Source organism: Cylas formicarius, unplaced genomic scaffold, assembly GCF_029955315.1.
Source record: "Cylas formicarius isolate icCylForm1 unplaced genomic scaffold, icCylForm1.1 PGA_scaffold_69__1_contigs__length_41831, whole genome shotgun sequence".
NCBI classification, from domain to species: Eukaryota; Metazoa; Arthropoda; class Insecta; order Coleoptera; family Brentidae; genus Cylas; species Cylas formicarius.
The window spans coordinates 11,838-28,304 of record NW_026844346.1 but is presented as its reverse complement, the minus strand read 5'-3'; the positions used below and the strand labels follow the sequence as shown (position 1 = coordinate 28,304).

At 37.8% G+C, this 16,467-nt stretch overlaps 2 protein-coding genes across 2 annotated transcripts; one reads left to right on the top strand and one right to left on the bottom strand.

Annotated features, from left to right (window-relative positions):
* Positions 1-11,189: 11,189 nt before the first annotated feature.
* LOC132702743 (uncharacterized) lies at positions 11,190-14,290 on the bottom strand. The gene is made up of 4 exons (XM_060671462.1): positions 13,902-14,290; positions 13,778-13,841; positions 12,176-13,721; positions 11,190-11,198 (listed from the first exon to the last, which is right to left on the bottom strand). The coding sequence occupies exons 3-4, from the start codon at positions 13,352-13,354 to the stop codon at positions 11,190-11,192; spliced, it is 1,188 nt and encodes a 395-aa protein (XP_060527445.1). The 5' UTR covers positions 13,355-13,721; positions 13,778-13,841; positions 13,902-14,290.
* Positions 14,284-15,707, top strand: LOC132702740 (uncharacterized). Its single transcript, XM_060671461.1, has 2 exons — positions 14,284-14,499; positions 15,160-15,707. Exons 1-2 carry the CDS (start codon positions 14,454-14,456, stop codon positions 15,510-15,512), a joined length of 399 nt encoding a protein of 132 aa, XP_060527444.1. The 5' UTR covers positions 14,284-14,453; the 3' UTR covers positions 15,513-15,707.
* The last annotated feature ends 760 nt before the right edge of the window (positions 15,708-16,467 follow it).

Below are 16,467 nucleotides of genomic sequence, written 5' to 3'. Positions count from 1 at the left end.
GAGGTTTCGTAGTTGTGGTAGTAGTGGTAGTTGATGTTGTTGTGGTCGGAGTTGTTACGCGGGCGGTGGTTGTGGTTTTTTTACCATATAAACGTTGAAGACCTGCAACATCGTCGTATGACAATGTCTTAGAATTTAAGCTATACCAAGGGTACATAATGGCATTGCGATCGTTACTGTGCGCCAAACCCAACGTATGTCCAATTTCGTGGAACAACACAGTAAACAAGCTCGTTTTTCCTCCGGGCGCAGGCACTTCTAAACCGTAGTACCAATCTTCGGATTTATCCAAATGAACTTCCACGCACTCTTGTTGTTGATTTGGAAAAAATGCATGTCCTAATATGTTACCCCTTCCGTCAAAAGCAAAAGGGCAGGATTCGTTCCCTTTACATCTTATGCTTTGTCTGTGGGTAGTATATTTGTCAGACATCAAAATCATTATATCCGGCTCTGAGTAATTTAAGAAAAAATTTAAATTTGATTCATCACTCCATATTTTAAAAACCTCGGTTGCCAGCACTTTTAACTCTTGATAGTGACTGGGCGGTACTTGAATATACCAATTTAAATCCGTTTTCTGCCATCGCGAAACAGTCGTGAAGGCATTTTCTATTACACCACATCGGGGTTTATTTATTAGTTCGACGGTTTCGTTATTAAGAGTACCATCCACCGGTAAATTATAGAAATCCTGAAAATCCATTAGGGCACGTTGCAAACTCGACGCATTGATCTGCGTTAAAGATTCGTTGTCGTTAGGTGAAAGGAATCCGAATTTTTGTAAATATTCAATCACACCTTCCTCGGGCAGCGCGGCGACTATCGTCGACACGTCCGAACAGGTAGTAAAGACAGCGTAGCATAGCAACAAGACTCTCATCTCGTTCAAGGTCAGTAAAATACTAAAATGTATTCGGTTCCTAGCTAATCTTTTATAGGTAAAATAACAAAGAGAAGTGATGAACCAAACGCTTTTAGTCGCTATTTTGCGTGAGATGACGCAGAATATTACTCGAGAAATGGAACGAAAAAAGAATTATACTTCAATAGATTACAGTTTCGCAGTTTGTATTCATATCATAGCATTAGCGTGCTTTATTTTTACGTGTAAATGTATTATTAATTTTTTTGGATTGAAATAAAAAGTCTTATTTAAATAAAAAAAGTTTTATTTCATACAGGGATCCTTGAATACAACCAATTATATAAAAGGGCAGAATTTCTCAACGCGCACATGCGCAGTCTTCCTCCGGAGTGAAACATGCAATGGGCGTGATCCGGTTGAAATTTCGGAGGATTCAACCAATTATCATCGTCGAATTTCTCCACGTTAATGACTCTGCATGCGACACCTTCCCGATCCATTTTCGACATTAAAAATTCCATTTTTGATCTTCCTCTCACGTATATCAAGTCAGCATTTTCTATCAGTAGTCCGATCAACGTATCAATGTCGGAATATTGAACAAAACCAGAACTGTATTTGAGACCGTGATGATATTGTTCGAGCCAGCGTACCGTTCTTTTTTCTGCACCGGTCAACGTGCAATATTCACGCGGCGGTTTCAAAACGTAATGACTAATTTGACATCCATTGTAGACAGCCATTTCTTTAACGACAAATCCATCTTCTAACTGGAAGCCTTGAATATCTACCGCAACGATGCGCATTTTTAATATGACTGGTTAAGATTAGGTTCCTCCGGCGGTATTTATGTTAGATTTCGAACAATCTCGCTGAGCGGTAGTTGTTCCACGATACAATCGTGAATGATGATGCAATAGGCACGTGTATTCGCGGGAAATCCCTTTTTTGCTTCGATGTCTAACTTTACGTCGACAGTGCTGGATTTTACACTGTCGTTTCTTCGAGAACAGTCGATGACGAAAATCGCGCAGTTTTTGAAAGTCATATAGTCAAGCAACGCAGTTTTTTCCTCACATCCCTTATAACTGGGGTAGAAATCCGTGTAATTGTGATGCGCTTCCACGAAGTCATTCTTTTCAAAATCTAATCGTAAACGTTCGTGAGGGTAATATTCTCCGTTTAGTGTTAATCTTATATCCGTTACGTCGACGTGATCGAAAAGCGTCGCATTTTTCGCTTCGTTGTCTTTGCGATTTGTTTGAAAAGCGACTATTACGTATCGGGGGCTTTCGATAGCCGCGCACGTCTTGACAGACCAAATTTCTTTGGTAGAGCCCGCGGTTAGGGCAGGATATTCATGAAGTTCCCATCGTCTATAGGGTATCAATATGGGTTGATCTAATCTAATCGATTTCAGCAGAGCCAATTTGATTTCGTCGTTTGGAAATATGTGCTTGACCCTAAGATCGACACTATCAATTTTTAATTCCGCCGTTGTTTTAATTGCACTGGCCGCAACACCGCCCATTGGTTTAATTATCATACAATTTTTGTCATGTCTGGCTCTTACCAATCTTATGGTTTGTTTTCCACAAGTTATCATATTATAATCATTAAATATGTTTAAAAAGTGTCGTAACGGGATTCGCATGCTAAAATGGCCATTTTCTGTATCGTGAATCGCATTTTCAGGGAAATTCCAGCCGGAAATATCTAGATGCGATGAGTCATCTTTCGAGTAACATAGATAACCTCTAATCGTACTAACTATACCCGGATCACGCACGCTATCCACTTCTTTCCCATTCAGCTCGTACGATATAGTTTCAAAAAAAAATGCTCCTGCATTGTTTACAAATTGCACTTGGTCGGTTCCCGTGAGACGTTTCAGCGATCCCTTAATGCAAATAGCAGCGTCGTACATAAGCAGCCAGGCATCTCCTTGATTGATCGTGATCTCAATGGTGTCGTTGTTCAAAAAAGATTTCACAAAGGGATGATAGGTGCGGGTCTCCACGCGCTGGATAGATTCATCAAATTTTGGCTTTCTGTGTATGTCGAATATTTGATTCGATAACATCGTAGCCCAGTGATCGGAGAAATTGTTTGTTGCTCAATGTAAGACGACCTTTACGGATACGCCTCGGTTTTGTTACTAACCCTACCGTTTGGATGTTCGCTTTTTTATATTCACCAGCGTCTCCGATTGAGTTGAAAATCAACATTACGTTAATTTTTTAAGTTCCAATCTAATGATGATTTCTTCACCTCGGAAATTAACCAACTCAAAATTTTGATCCAGAACCTGTAGGGTAATGTTGTAGATTTGTCGTTTGTTTACTGGCAAGTACGTTAGATATTTAGGAGTTTCGTCGATGGCGTACCCCGGATCGACGGACAAGGCAAACTCGTAAATTGTGTGCGAAGGTCTGTCGTTGTAGAACGCTCCAGACGTTATGTTACTATCTACATGTATCGTTCGCACTTTTATTATATCCACGGGTAAATCTGAGGAATGCATAATATTGGGCTCCAAAATTTTCTGTGAAAACCCCAATAATTTTCCGATACTGTCCGAGTGTTGTTTAAAGTTTACCCCGTATACGGGGCTGTAGATTTCACACTTTATCGTATTATTGTTGGGTTTGATTGATATCTCCTCTATTAACTTTGGGATCGTATTCTTCTCTTCCTTATTTTTTGGCAGATGTTCGTTAATGTAGGTTTCAATGTCGCTAATTTCATAGGACCCGGTCGGAATTTCAATTACGTTTTCTTTATTGTTACCATCGAAGTAGTAAAATTTATTCGAACCCTTATCTATGTTGGGAATGTTGTTGTAAGAGTGGAATCCAATCAGCGCTAAACCGTACTCTACATCTTCATCCAACTGCAGCGGATTGACAAAGTCGATGGATAATGTCGACGTGTGCCCTTTTAACGTAAATATGATCGACATGTTGACTGCTTATAGATCCGCGATTTCAGTCCTTTTTATAGAGAAATTGCAAACACAAATGACCGCAATTGTATTGCGTAAACTTTTGATATCTATCGTGATTATAGTAGATATTGGCGCTGTTGCCGAAATATTTAACAAGTTCCGCGGGTGGTTTAAGGTTACCGAAACTGTCAAAATACTCAACATCGTTTCCCTTCCTCTTTTTGTATGCTACCCAGTGGGTTCCTCTATTTCGACGAACATCCAAATTTACGATTCCGCATTCTTGCGATCTGATTCGACGGGGTAAACTATCTCGCATAAAAACACCCCTGAAGTGAGGAATTTTTAATTTGCGCGCCAGAGATATTAAATCGACGTCGTATAGAGCCCTTCTGGGTAGCTTTATTGGGAGTTTTTTTGTTTCTTCAGATAAAGACCGAATCCGCCGCGCGGACTCTTTTTCAAGAATAGACCCGATCCCTTTTTTCCAATCTCTTCCATAGCTCGGTTATGGCGGTTGTCCTCTTCGAGTTTCTTTCGTGCGTTTTTCGCATCGATGACAGTTTTAGCGATAGCAGCGGCTCCGCCCGAGAGCGAACCTAAAGCCCCTAGCGCTCCTAATAACGGTAAAAGTGGTAAAATACCGCCCGATTTTGATTCGAACGGTATAATTCTAGGTACCCTAATTTTTTTACGTCCTCCCGCTTTTCTTACAGCGGCTCTGCCAGCTCGAAGCGCTTCCAGTGCCGATCTTCTAAGCATTTTAGGGTTATCGATATGAAACAATTGTTTCTTCTTTAATGCATTGCGAACCTTTTTCACGACACCCTGTCGAAACGAAACAGAGGGACGCCGTTGTTGACCCATACCGAGCTTACGTTTAGTTTTCATAGTCGCGGTGACAAAGAATGCGGCAGCTTTTTCACCAAACTTTGCGTCTTTAGATTTTACTCGCTGCCACGCACGCGTTTCCAATTCTTTATCCGCTTTATGACGTTCGTCTAACGATTTGTTTTGCCAATAGGCAATGTCGTGTACCTTACACGCAGCGTCCAAAGGATTCACCCCGCTATCGCCTCGGTTCAAGCGTTTTTCCAATTTTGTACCGGGACCGCAAAACTGGTAACCCGGAATGTGTACTTCAAAAGGTAACTTGTTAATAAGCGTGTTAACGAGACCACTTCCGGACGCGAAGCATAACATACTAATTAAAGGAAATTGCTTGTGTCGTATATATATATACGAGGTGTCTCGAATAAACATTGTAGTCATGCGGGTGGTGCAGCAGAAACTCAAGCTCCCCATCGATAATTTAGATTTGGTTTGCGGAGATGGTTTCTTTAACAAAAGCAAACACGGTCAACTGCTACCCAATTCATTTAGGGCGGTGTTTTGCGGACCTAGCGGTTGCGGCAAAACCAACACCATGTTAGCGCTACTCTTTAACCCCAACGGGGCAAGTTTCGAAAATGTTTACGTCTACTCAAAGTCGTTGTATCAACCAAAATATCAACTGTTATCTCGCGTATTGAGCAATGTCAAAGGAGTTGGATATTATCCCTACAGTGAAAGAGACTCGATAATCGACCCCAGCGACGCGAAAGAGAATTCTCTGTTTATTTTCGACGACGTGGCGTGCGACAAGCAAGATAAAATTCGCGAGTATTTTTCGATGTGCCGACACAAGGCCATCGACGCTATTTATCTCTGTCAGACATACTCCAAGGTACCCAAGCAATTGATACGTGACAATTGCAATATTGTCGCGTTGTTTAAACAGGATGACATGAATTTACGTCACGTTTATGATGAACATGTCTCACCCGACGTTTCATACGACATGTTTAAACAAATTTGTTCCGAGTGCTGGAAAGAAAAGTACGGCTGTTTGATAATTGTCAAAGATTTCGACGTAAAAAACGGACGCTACCGCAAGGGTTTCGACAAATATATAAAAGTCGATATTTAATTGTCGATAGAAACAGTCATGAAGGCGACGTCCGCCGACATCGCCGACGCGGCGCTAAAAAAAAAAGTAAACGAGTTGTCTAGATCTATTCGAAAGAAGTATTTAACATTAAAATTGGGTAAGAGCGAAGAGGATGCGTCAATTCGGAAGCTTTTCAAACCCGTCAGCGAGCCGCTAGAACGTATAGCAAAAATAAAGCTATCACCGTCACCGGCAGAAATAAAAACTGAACGTCGAGGTGTCAAGCGGGAACACAAAAAGGAACCGAACGAAGAAACAAAAAATAAGGTTAACGTATCATTTTTGCCTATGGAAGAAATTCAGGAAACGCCGGATCCCAATAAGAGCGTTGAGATGCAAAATATCGATGAGGAGGAAGATGATGTGTTTGACACATCGAGCGTGGCCAACGCATCCCTTCAATCATACCTGGAACAATATCCAGAAATTTCCCATTCATATATTCAAAATTTATGGGTAAAATCGCCCGACACCGATATTGTTTACGGACCCGTTTACGACAAAATATCATCCAAATGGTTTCTCGGCAATAAATCGCTGGATTTTCATCAAGGATCTGGCGATATTATTGTAGACGGCGAGAGATATTCCGGTACCCGCGGCTTGTATAATTTGGTGTTTTTGAAAGATCCCATAGCATACACAAAAGACGATTTGGCACAATATAAAAAAATAATGGAGGCTACCCAGGTGCACAGGGACGCGATCGGACGTTTGAAAGGCGCATCGACTGTACCAAAATATACCAAGGTCATCCGACCCTTAATAAAATCTCAGTCGCGTTCGTACTCGTACAGCGGTCAAGGTTATAATATGCGTTATAATGACGCTCCTACTGAATATGTATACTGGGACGACGTCAATGAACTCGTAGAGCGTCTGAAATTACTAATCGCGTCGAAACACGCAGGCAACACGTCTCATGATAACGAAATAGTTTCAATCGTTGAAGAGCTAAAAGAATCAGGTTTTATACGTTAGTTTAACGATGAGTCTGGACAAGTTTGGACGTTCTAGCGCGCTGCGCTCTAAACGACCCTTCACTAATACTGTGATTAGAAGCGCCCTCGACTATATGCCAGACGGAAACGTCAATATGAACAATTTAAAAATTTGCAATGTCCAAACGCCTAGCGATGACGGTGACGTGGCTAACAAAAAATATGTGGATGAGACAAGTAATTTATTAAAAATTGCATTGAGAAAGATTATTGGACAGAAACTCGAAGCGTACACGAAAAGATTACAAATTGAAGACAAAACTAAATTCTCGCGTCTTGAAGAACAACTGAAAATGAGTAGCACTACACTCGAAAATGAAATTATGCAGTTTCGCGAAGTTTTCCACCAAAAGCTAAGCGAAATGAGCGCAAAGAAAGATTTGGAAAAGCACATGACAAAAGTCGCCGTTTTGTCACAGCAATTTCGTGATATTGTAACCAAAATGGAGCGACTTACGAACGAAAATGAGAATATAATGAAGGTATTGAAACAAAGGGTTTTAAATCCTCCATCGCAACCGAACACACATTATGAATAAAGAGAAGGTACAACTGGTTCGAGAACTGCACAAGCCGGCACGCAGAAATTATGCTCGCCGCCGGACTATAATACGAGGGATGGATGACCTGTGGCAAGCGGATCTGGCCCAATTAGATCGCTACAGCAAACAAAACAGAAATTTTAAATTCGTGCTGGTTGTGATAGACTGTTTCTCAAAATATGTATGGTGTCGCCCGTTGAAAACCAAAACCGGGGTCGAAGTCGCCAAGGCGTTTTCCAAAATTCTCAAGGACGGACGGCACCCTCAAAACTTGCAAACGGATCTCGGTAAAGAATTTTACAACGACACGTTTCTGAAACTTGTGGATAAGCATAAAATTAACCACTATAGTACGTATAGCATAAAAAAGGCCTCAATTGTCGAACGGGTGATACGTACCCTCAAAGAGAAATTGTTTCGACATTTTTCTTTACGCGGGACGTACAAATGGATCGATGTGCTCGCCTCTATCGTTGGTGAATACAATAACACAAAACATAGAACGACGGGTACGAAACCCATCGATGTGAGTAAGAGCAACGAAAAGAGAATTTTGAAAACCGCGTATAGTAGCATAAAAATATTCGGTCCTCGTAAACTTAAAGTCGGCGACATCGTTAGAATCAGCAAAGTCAAGCACGTTTTCAACAAAGGTTATACACCGAATTGGACCACGGAATTGTTTAAAATTGTTAAAGTACGGGTTACTAACCCCGTAACGTATTTGCTTCAAGATATGCAGGGTAAACCCATAATGGGCGGATTTTATGAAGAAGAATTGCAGAAGACAGTTAACCCGGACTTATATCTCGTCGAAAAGGTGTTGCGCAGACGAGGCAATATGGTTCTCGTGCGCTGGTTGGGATTGGATAAGTCGCACGATTCGTGGGTAGACAACGTAGACGTTTTGAAATAAATTTAGTCTCGATTTAGAAGTTCTGACATAAATACGTGTATATGATGGCTCAAGAGAAAATTGTGACATCCAACGAATTGTATAATTTATTGGAAAATTTCGAGTTGCAATTTCCTTCATCAGAAGTGCTCCCGTCCAGCTTCGTTCCTGTAGAGCAACAAACCAAAAAATCTGCGACCAAACGAAAACAAAGTGCGTCGGTCGTATCCCGCAAGAAGAAGAAGAAAACTACCACAAGTGAAGCGTTTGCAGCTCCAACGTCATCCGCTGATTGGCTCGAAGTGTTCACGGACGGTAGAGAAAAAAGTGTCATTTGTGAGGCATTCAATTTAAAAAGAAACTTGGCGTCTCAGTTGTCGGGATTAGAGTGCAATATCAACGAAATTGAAACACAAATTGCGCTTTTTAATACAGACTTGCAAGTGGCGCGGATGCAAGCTCAAGAGTGCAAAAGAAAACTAGAACAATTTAATAATTTAGCATTTAACGAAATTGTAAAATAGTAATAATGTATATAATAAATAAATTATACAATTACAAACTTCTGTGTAATTATTATGCGGTGTTGTGGTGGTGGTAAAAAAGAAAATAGCGTCTAAATATATACATGTTTATTCTTGTTGCAATACAATGGAATACAATCAATACATAAAAGCCTTATCTACAGTTACATATGTTATAATAAAACCACAGTATTAATAGTTCAATGGACTATCAGAAAAGCGTAACTTTTTTCCATATTTCCTCTCATCGTGAAGCATTAAATTACATTCATCTTCAGTTTCTACAGTGAACAAAACTTCTTCAAAGCAGCTTTGACACCAAAATTGTTTATCGTGATATACATCATTCAAATTATTTATATCCAGCTGTAAATGATAGTGATCCAATAAAAGTCTAAAATTTTTCTTTTTAAATTTTTTAACTAGTTGAAATATAAAGTGACAAGATTTACAAACTAAAATTTCCGAATATTTTATCCTGTAATAACTGACCCATAAACAGTAAGCGGATTCTCCGTCAAAATCAATGGTTGGAGTTGCCAAAATGCTATTTCTGTAAGACGATCCAAATCTCTTATTCAACAGAATGAATTCTAAATTTAATAAAGAATTGCCATCAGACTGGAGCGCTAATTGTTTAAGGTACCTCCATCTATATTTCGAATAATATTTAAATATTAGTATCGTTAGTTTCCAAGGCAAAGGTGACTCAAGCAAAAAATCAGCACTACACCTAATATTTTCGCAAATTGTTATAATACAAAGGCTTTCTAATGTAAGTTGTTTGACCATAATCTGTAACAAAAATATATTAAAAAATAATTACGGCACTTTATAATGTCCCCACGGAAGCGTTTCATATGAATTCGGCAAAAGATAACGTTTATCGTCTAAAGGACTCAAGGCAACTTTTGTTTGTTCGATGCTAAATACATTGTGAGTGTATGAGCGAATGGTTCGTTGAGTGGCGTACTTTTCCCTAAAATTTGTTAAGCATTCTACGTAGTCATCAAATGAAATTTTATTTTTTACAATATTGTACTGAATACCCTTTGACTTTTTAACTACCGAACCCGTTAAAATTTTGAAAGTATACATTTTCGACCTTAACCCCGCATAATGACTAATGATGGTGCCATTAGTCTCATCCTTCATCAACCCCAAAACCTTTTTGTTGATTTGCGGTATATTATAGGGATTGTCATTAGGATAATCAGACGTGTCAAATTTTGTTAAATCGGCCTTAATAACGCTTTCATATGCGTCATAACATTTGATATTATAAATGAAACTGTCCGTATCCATGTATTGAATTTTACATTTTTCGGGACCCAAATTTGGAAGCATGTAATTATAATGAAACTCGTACATGGTCGTTTTCGACAAATCCAATATGGACATTCCAATATAAAGTGGCTTATTAAAGCAAAGTTCCGATTTTTTTAATTCTATAAGCAACAAATTGTTATCAAGTATGGTTCTACTGTGAAATCTAGGACTAGAAATTAAATTTTTCGCACCGTAGCGACCATCCCACGCTTTAACAAATTTAACAATACGATGCTTGCGAATGTTTTCCATTGTTTTACCGTAAGCGGCATTATTAAACAATTTGTATAAATTTATACCAAATTTTGTCTTTGCTTGGGTTCTTAATTTATTATTATGATCGATATAACATTTCAACCAACGAGATTGGTTAAATTTTAATATTTTGTGAATTTTCTTTAGTACGAGACCGTTTTTGAGAGCCTGTTTTAAATTGCGATAGTGTATGACGTATTTTTCTTTATTATACAAAGTAGTCATTAGTTTTGGTAACTTTGAATTGGGGGGCACTCGATGTTCGGCACAAAATGGAAAATCTCTATGTGTGTCATGTAATTTCTGCGGGTATTCCAGGTCTACCTCTAGGATATATCCTTGGGAAGATTCATCTGGAATGTTCATGACATTAAATGAATCAATCTCTTGATGAGACATCCAGTCGAATCCTCCGTAAGGAAGAGGCTCGCACATGGCCTTGCCATAGAGGTTATTGACGTCAAAGTACATGATATAGGAATCATCCCTGGATGAATCGTAGTTGGGCATATATTTATTGTTGGCCTCCGCATATCTACCAACACACACCGAAATTCCACCTCGTATAGCCCGCTCGATAAACATAATTTGGTCAATGTCGCGCAAAAGTTCTAAACGACATTTTGTGAATCTAAGCATGCAATCCCATGTATACCCGGGCATACTGAAATACCACGCCGGATCCAAAACGTGTGTTGCCATACAAGTTTTTCGAAAATTTTCGAATATATCTGCCAGAAGAATAACGTCGGTTTTTAAATACAAATCTGAATACTCGCCTAAATTTTTTATTTCAAACGACTGCCAAACACTTTGTGCGTGGGAATATTTTTCTTCACTAATATTGCTTTCACTTAATTTATTATAGAATTCTTCAATCGGGGGTAAAGTTGTTTCATTTAATTTGTCTATATGGTCGATGTAATCGTAACAAAAAATACCTTTTTGCGACAGTAAATTTAATTTTGATTCGTCGAGATCGGAAAATTCTTTTCTTAAAATATATAGTTCATTTTTATCCATACTGGAAACTAAATTATCCAGAGATGCTCCCAAAAATCTAAACGAATCTATAAATCTAAATTTTATGTTATAATCAGGTTCGAAATATGTAAAAGAGATGTATTTTTCCTTATTAACCGGAACTATGGATACATAGCTTTTTTTTGCTAAAACCGGAAGCAGGAAGTGGCTATCGTATCCAGAAAGGTTCTGGAATACTACGGGCACTACAAATATTTTTTTAAAATTTAAATTACAAGCCTGATGGGCAAAACCTCTAAATTTACCAGTAAAATGATCATGGTCACGAACAATAACATCTTCTTTTAAAAAAGGTTTTTCACAAATATGACAATGACTCGACCTTTGATCTAGACTAATTTCACTATCCATTGGTATAATATCCTTAAATTTTGAACGAACAAATTTTGATAAATTAGATATTTCCTCCACGAACCAATCAATACAATCTAGACCACGATAACTTTTGAAAAATGATATTGAATCATCATAAGAACATTTAAAGTAATATGCAGCACTGTAAGCTTCGTGCTTTTGGTATTTCGAGGTTTTATCTGAAATTTTCAAATTTACTTTTCTCAATTGACTCTCAAAATCGGCGTAAATTACAAACGGAGTCCTTTGTTTATATATATGGTTTCGAAATTCAACGTAATCATATTTGGGAAAAGACACTTTATACTCATTGAAACTGGAACATATTGTTTCGTGGTCATGTAGACGAGTTTCGTTATTGAAATAATTCAAACACCTATCGCAAATGTATTTCTTGTGATTATATTTACTGAGCTGTGAGGAAACTAATCGAGACAAATTTTTAATGTAACAATAGTGATATTTTATTTCTTCATAATCATTATCTTGCGGATCAGGATCAAAATCATTAACTTTTGGATAATATTTATTTTGTATTAACAACAAATTTGAATGTTTTTCGCGTTTTTCTTTTGTTAATCGTGCAGGTAACACGGAAAAAAAACTAGTTTTTTCATTTTTATTAAACTCTAAGATATAAACATTGATGGAAATATCATTGTCTTTTTCAAATTTGCTTATTTTATTCATTTCCATAGGTGTTTGTAAATTTTCAGTTTTCAAAACACTTTTGTAGTATGGATATGAAGAGGGTAAATACTGACGAAAACGTGCTGGAAAGAGTCCGCATACAACTGACCAATAAAAACACGCTTGATCGTCATTTCTAATGTTAATACAAGCCCTTTTATTCGCAATTTCTTTAGGCAACTCAACGAAGGATGACCCGTTACCCATTTCAAATTTATTAATGTTAATCTCTAAATAAATAATATTATTTAAAGCCCACCCGGAATCACGTTCCTGAAACTCTGACATTTGATTTAAAATTTTATCTTGCACATTTTCAACAAACCAATCATTCAATTCTGTTCCTAAATCAACTACAGCATTTCCGGTACTCAGATATTTAACATCAACTTCGCCTTGGACATCATTTTTTGCCTTAATAAATTCACCGCAAAATGTGGTATTTACTTTCAGCAATAAAAATTTCTTTAAAATTTGACTAATTTTTTGTTGAAATATTGGACGAGAATCGTTTAAAAATTGAATTAAATCTTTATGAAGTAAATTAATTATGACACCAGTCTGAACTCTTCCCTGGAAACACGACGCTACCGATTCCCATACAACCATTTCATTTGTGTTTGTCTCGCGGCTACTACTTTGTAATCCCAATCCAAAATGCTTATGTTGATAATTAAGAATAATTTTTCTAATAGCTTTCAGATGTTGAATTGTAGTTTGTAATTTTCTTTTTAACCCAATAGATAAATCCTTTTCGTTAGAAACGATTTGGTTGCAAGATTCAATATTTTTATTTAGTCTCCTAAGCCACACATCACTATCTCTAAGAGTGAACTTGTCGGAAATATGCTTTTTTAATTTTTGTAAGGTTAAAATTAAGATTTGCGCTCTATGAATGATCTGCTTTACGCGCATCGTGGTTTATTAAATATATAACAGTAAATAAGACTTACCCTGTATAATATGTTGATTAATTTTGAATTATTTTGAATTTCTTTAAAGAGTTGGGCTTTCCAATATCTTTGGATCCCTCGTAGACCAGTTTGTACTGCCCCGACGCAAAGTGTTCTAGTCTCGGACGGAAAGCTTCTGTCACGCGAGTAGGAAGAAATACTACGGAATTTTCTAATTGCAGCAACACGGAATTGCCAAATTTTGTATTAACAATTTTGGCTCTAGTAATTTTAAACGGAACGCCTATCGGCAATTCATGCAGTTTGACAATCGGCTGCTCAAAATCACCTTCTGCAAGACAGGTTTGATTCAGTTGACTTAAGTCCATCTATAAATTATTATTAATTATTTTATCTCAAAATTAAAAAAATAAAAAAAACTTACGCTTAAGATTGCTGCTATTCTATTTGCGGTTACGGGTTGAGAGTACTAAGATGATCTTTAAGACCTTTATAAAATAATAACAAATGTTAAAGAATTAAAATAAGACAATAAAAAAGGTACTTACTGCTTTTTTGTACGAACACCAAACCACTAAGTTAGCTTCCACGTTGCACGAATAATACCAAAAACAACTACTGACAAAACAGAGAAAAATGAGATGTATTTATACGGTGCGAGAATACTTTCTAAAAGTTAACAAACGAAGACACCTCCACATGCGTTGCAACAAATTTTTCCCATTACGTTAATCCCACGGAGCAAATATAAAGGGGGCAATTAATTATTATTCTCAACAAGCAAAACAACTCGACATTTAGACTCGGCGCGTTATGAAATTCCACATCCCATACGGAGATTGTAAAAAATGAAAGCAAGTTGGCCTTGATCTTTTGCGGCAACATACGTTCGTCCAACGTCCGAAGCGGTTGCGTTCCCGTGTGAAAGCGTGTTGACCTTGAGACTTCTACCTGCACGGTTGTCTGGCGACAACATCGCGTCTATTCAAATCGGCGTTGGTGCTTGTGGGTAGAAGACCTTTCGACTTTTAATTCAACCATGGAAGGGAGTGCATGTGTATAAATACGTTGCATGTGTATTATAGACTATATTCAGTGCAATGAATACAGAAGTGCGATGTCCATTTCCCTACGATCCTACAACTGGTAAGTTTTATATTTTAATTACCTTTATACAGTGCGCGTCTTTTCTTGTGGGTTTCAGTTTGGGTTATCACTTTTTTGGTTAGTTTCTACCTGTTTTTAAAATATGATACTCATCTTTTTTACGTTGCATAATAACCGATTTAAATTGAGTGTTTTTAATAGCTTTTAAATGACAGTGAATGGAAAAGGGAATTTTGGCTTTTAAAAAATAAACAATTTTTAAATTTGTTTCAAAAATGTTTTATTTTTTGTACTAAAAAATTGCAGTTTGCCTTTTTGACAATAATAATCGAATTAAATTGAGCGTTTTTAATATCTTTTAAATGACAGTGAATAGGGAATTTTGGCTTTTAAAAAATAAACAATTTTTAAAATTACTGAAAGTTTTGTTTCAAAAATGTGCGTTTTATGGGGAAAACGCGAAATATATACATATTTTTGTTTATTTTTTGTACTAAAAAATTACAGTTTGCCCTTTTGACAATAATACACGTACATTTAAATGACAGTGAATTGAAACGTGAATTTTGGTATGCGCGTATAACTTAAAAAACAATTTTTAAAATTATTTGATAACCCCCCTTTTTGGAAGTTTTGTTTAAAAAAAAAAAATGTGTGTTTTATAGGAAACGCTACATATCATACTTTGTTTTGTTCTAGAAAAAATCGCGGTTTGTCCGTATGACAAGTCGCATATTATGTTGGCGCATCGCTTAGGGCGTCACATATTCAAATCACACAAAGAGTACCGGGGGTTAGAATTCCCGGTACGACATGAAACGACAAGGGAACATCACCAGCAGCAGGAGCAACCCGGTGGATCAAAAGAAACAAAGGAGCAGCAGGAGTACCCGGGTGGGTGGTCGACGGAGTGGGACGGCGAGGAGTGCACTTCGTATTTAGATTTCCTCCGGGAACGGGAAGAAGAACAACGCAAGGAACAGGAACAATGGGATGGTCGACTGAATCGACATAAAAAGAAGAAGAAACTCCTCGCCAGACCAATTTTATAAATAAAATAAAATGTATTAAAATTCAAGTTTATTTAATTATCCTCCCGATCCACCGCGTCACCGCGCCGCACCGTCACCGCCCTCTACCGGGGGGGCCTACGACGGTCGGAGCGCGCGACATCTAGCAGCGACGGGCGGAACCGGGGCAAAACAGGACGCTACACAAGCGCGCGACATCTAGCAGCGACGGGCGGAACCGGGGCAAAACAGGACGCTACACAAGCTGGGTGGGGGGCGGAGCGCACTCTGGTAGACAGGGGGGACACTAGGACGCCACGCGCGGGGGGCCCCCGCTGCGGGGGGGTTAGGAAATTGAGGTTATGTACGGTTTCTGTTGCTTATATCGGCACTATACATCTACTCATGTCTTCACTCCCTCCATTAGAAGAGCCCTATTCTCTCAAAGAAATACAGTACATCTTTCAAGGAGAGTTTGGATAGAAATACCAAGTGATAGTCAACCTTCTATTGTCTTTTTTTTTATTTGCACAATGTTTCGGGAAAAATGTATCACCACCCATTATCAAGTGCATACTAATTTAAATTCTAAGAATACAAGCCTTATTAAATAGACTATAGGTTTCAACCGCGACAACACTCCTTCATTTTTAAGCATCTCCGGGCTTTAGATAAATATTTTAAAAAAGGTAAGACAAGTTTGTTACCTCTTTTTTTCAAAGAAACTTCCACAGGCTGCTGTAATGGAATTTAAAAATCTTGTAAATTCATTTCTTCATCAGTGATTGTTGGCTATTGGACGTTTGTTCGTATATTTGACCGTGACAAGAAAACGTATTCCAAACAAACATTTTTCAATTAAGATGTGAAGGTTTGTATCCAGATAATATTGAAAGCTTTAGGTATAGGGACTTTAGTAATGAGGGATTCTAACTAACCAGGATATCGTTTGGATATAATGTAATTCAATGAAATGAAAGGAATTAAGTACGAAACT

Excerpts from the sequence above, each read along its gene's own strand:
- LOC132702740 (XM_060671461.1), top strand. The coding sequence starts at position 14,454 with ATGAATACAGAAGTGCGATGTCCATTTCCCTACGATCCTACAACTG. Across the intron at positions 14,500-15,159 it reads TCCCTACGATCCTACAACTG|AAAAAATCGCGGTTTGTCCG; the intron begins GTAAGTTTTATA and ends GTTTTGTTCTAG.
- LOC132702743 (XM_060671462.1), bottom strand. The coding sequence starts at position 13,354 with ATGCGCGTAAAGCAGATCATTCATAGAGCGCAAATCTTAATTTTAACC.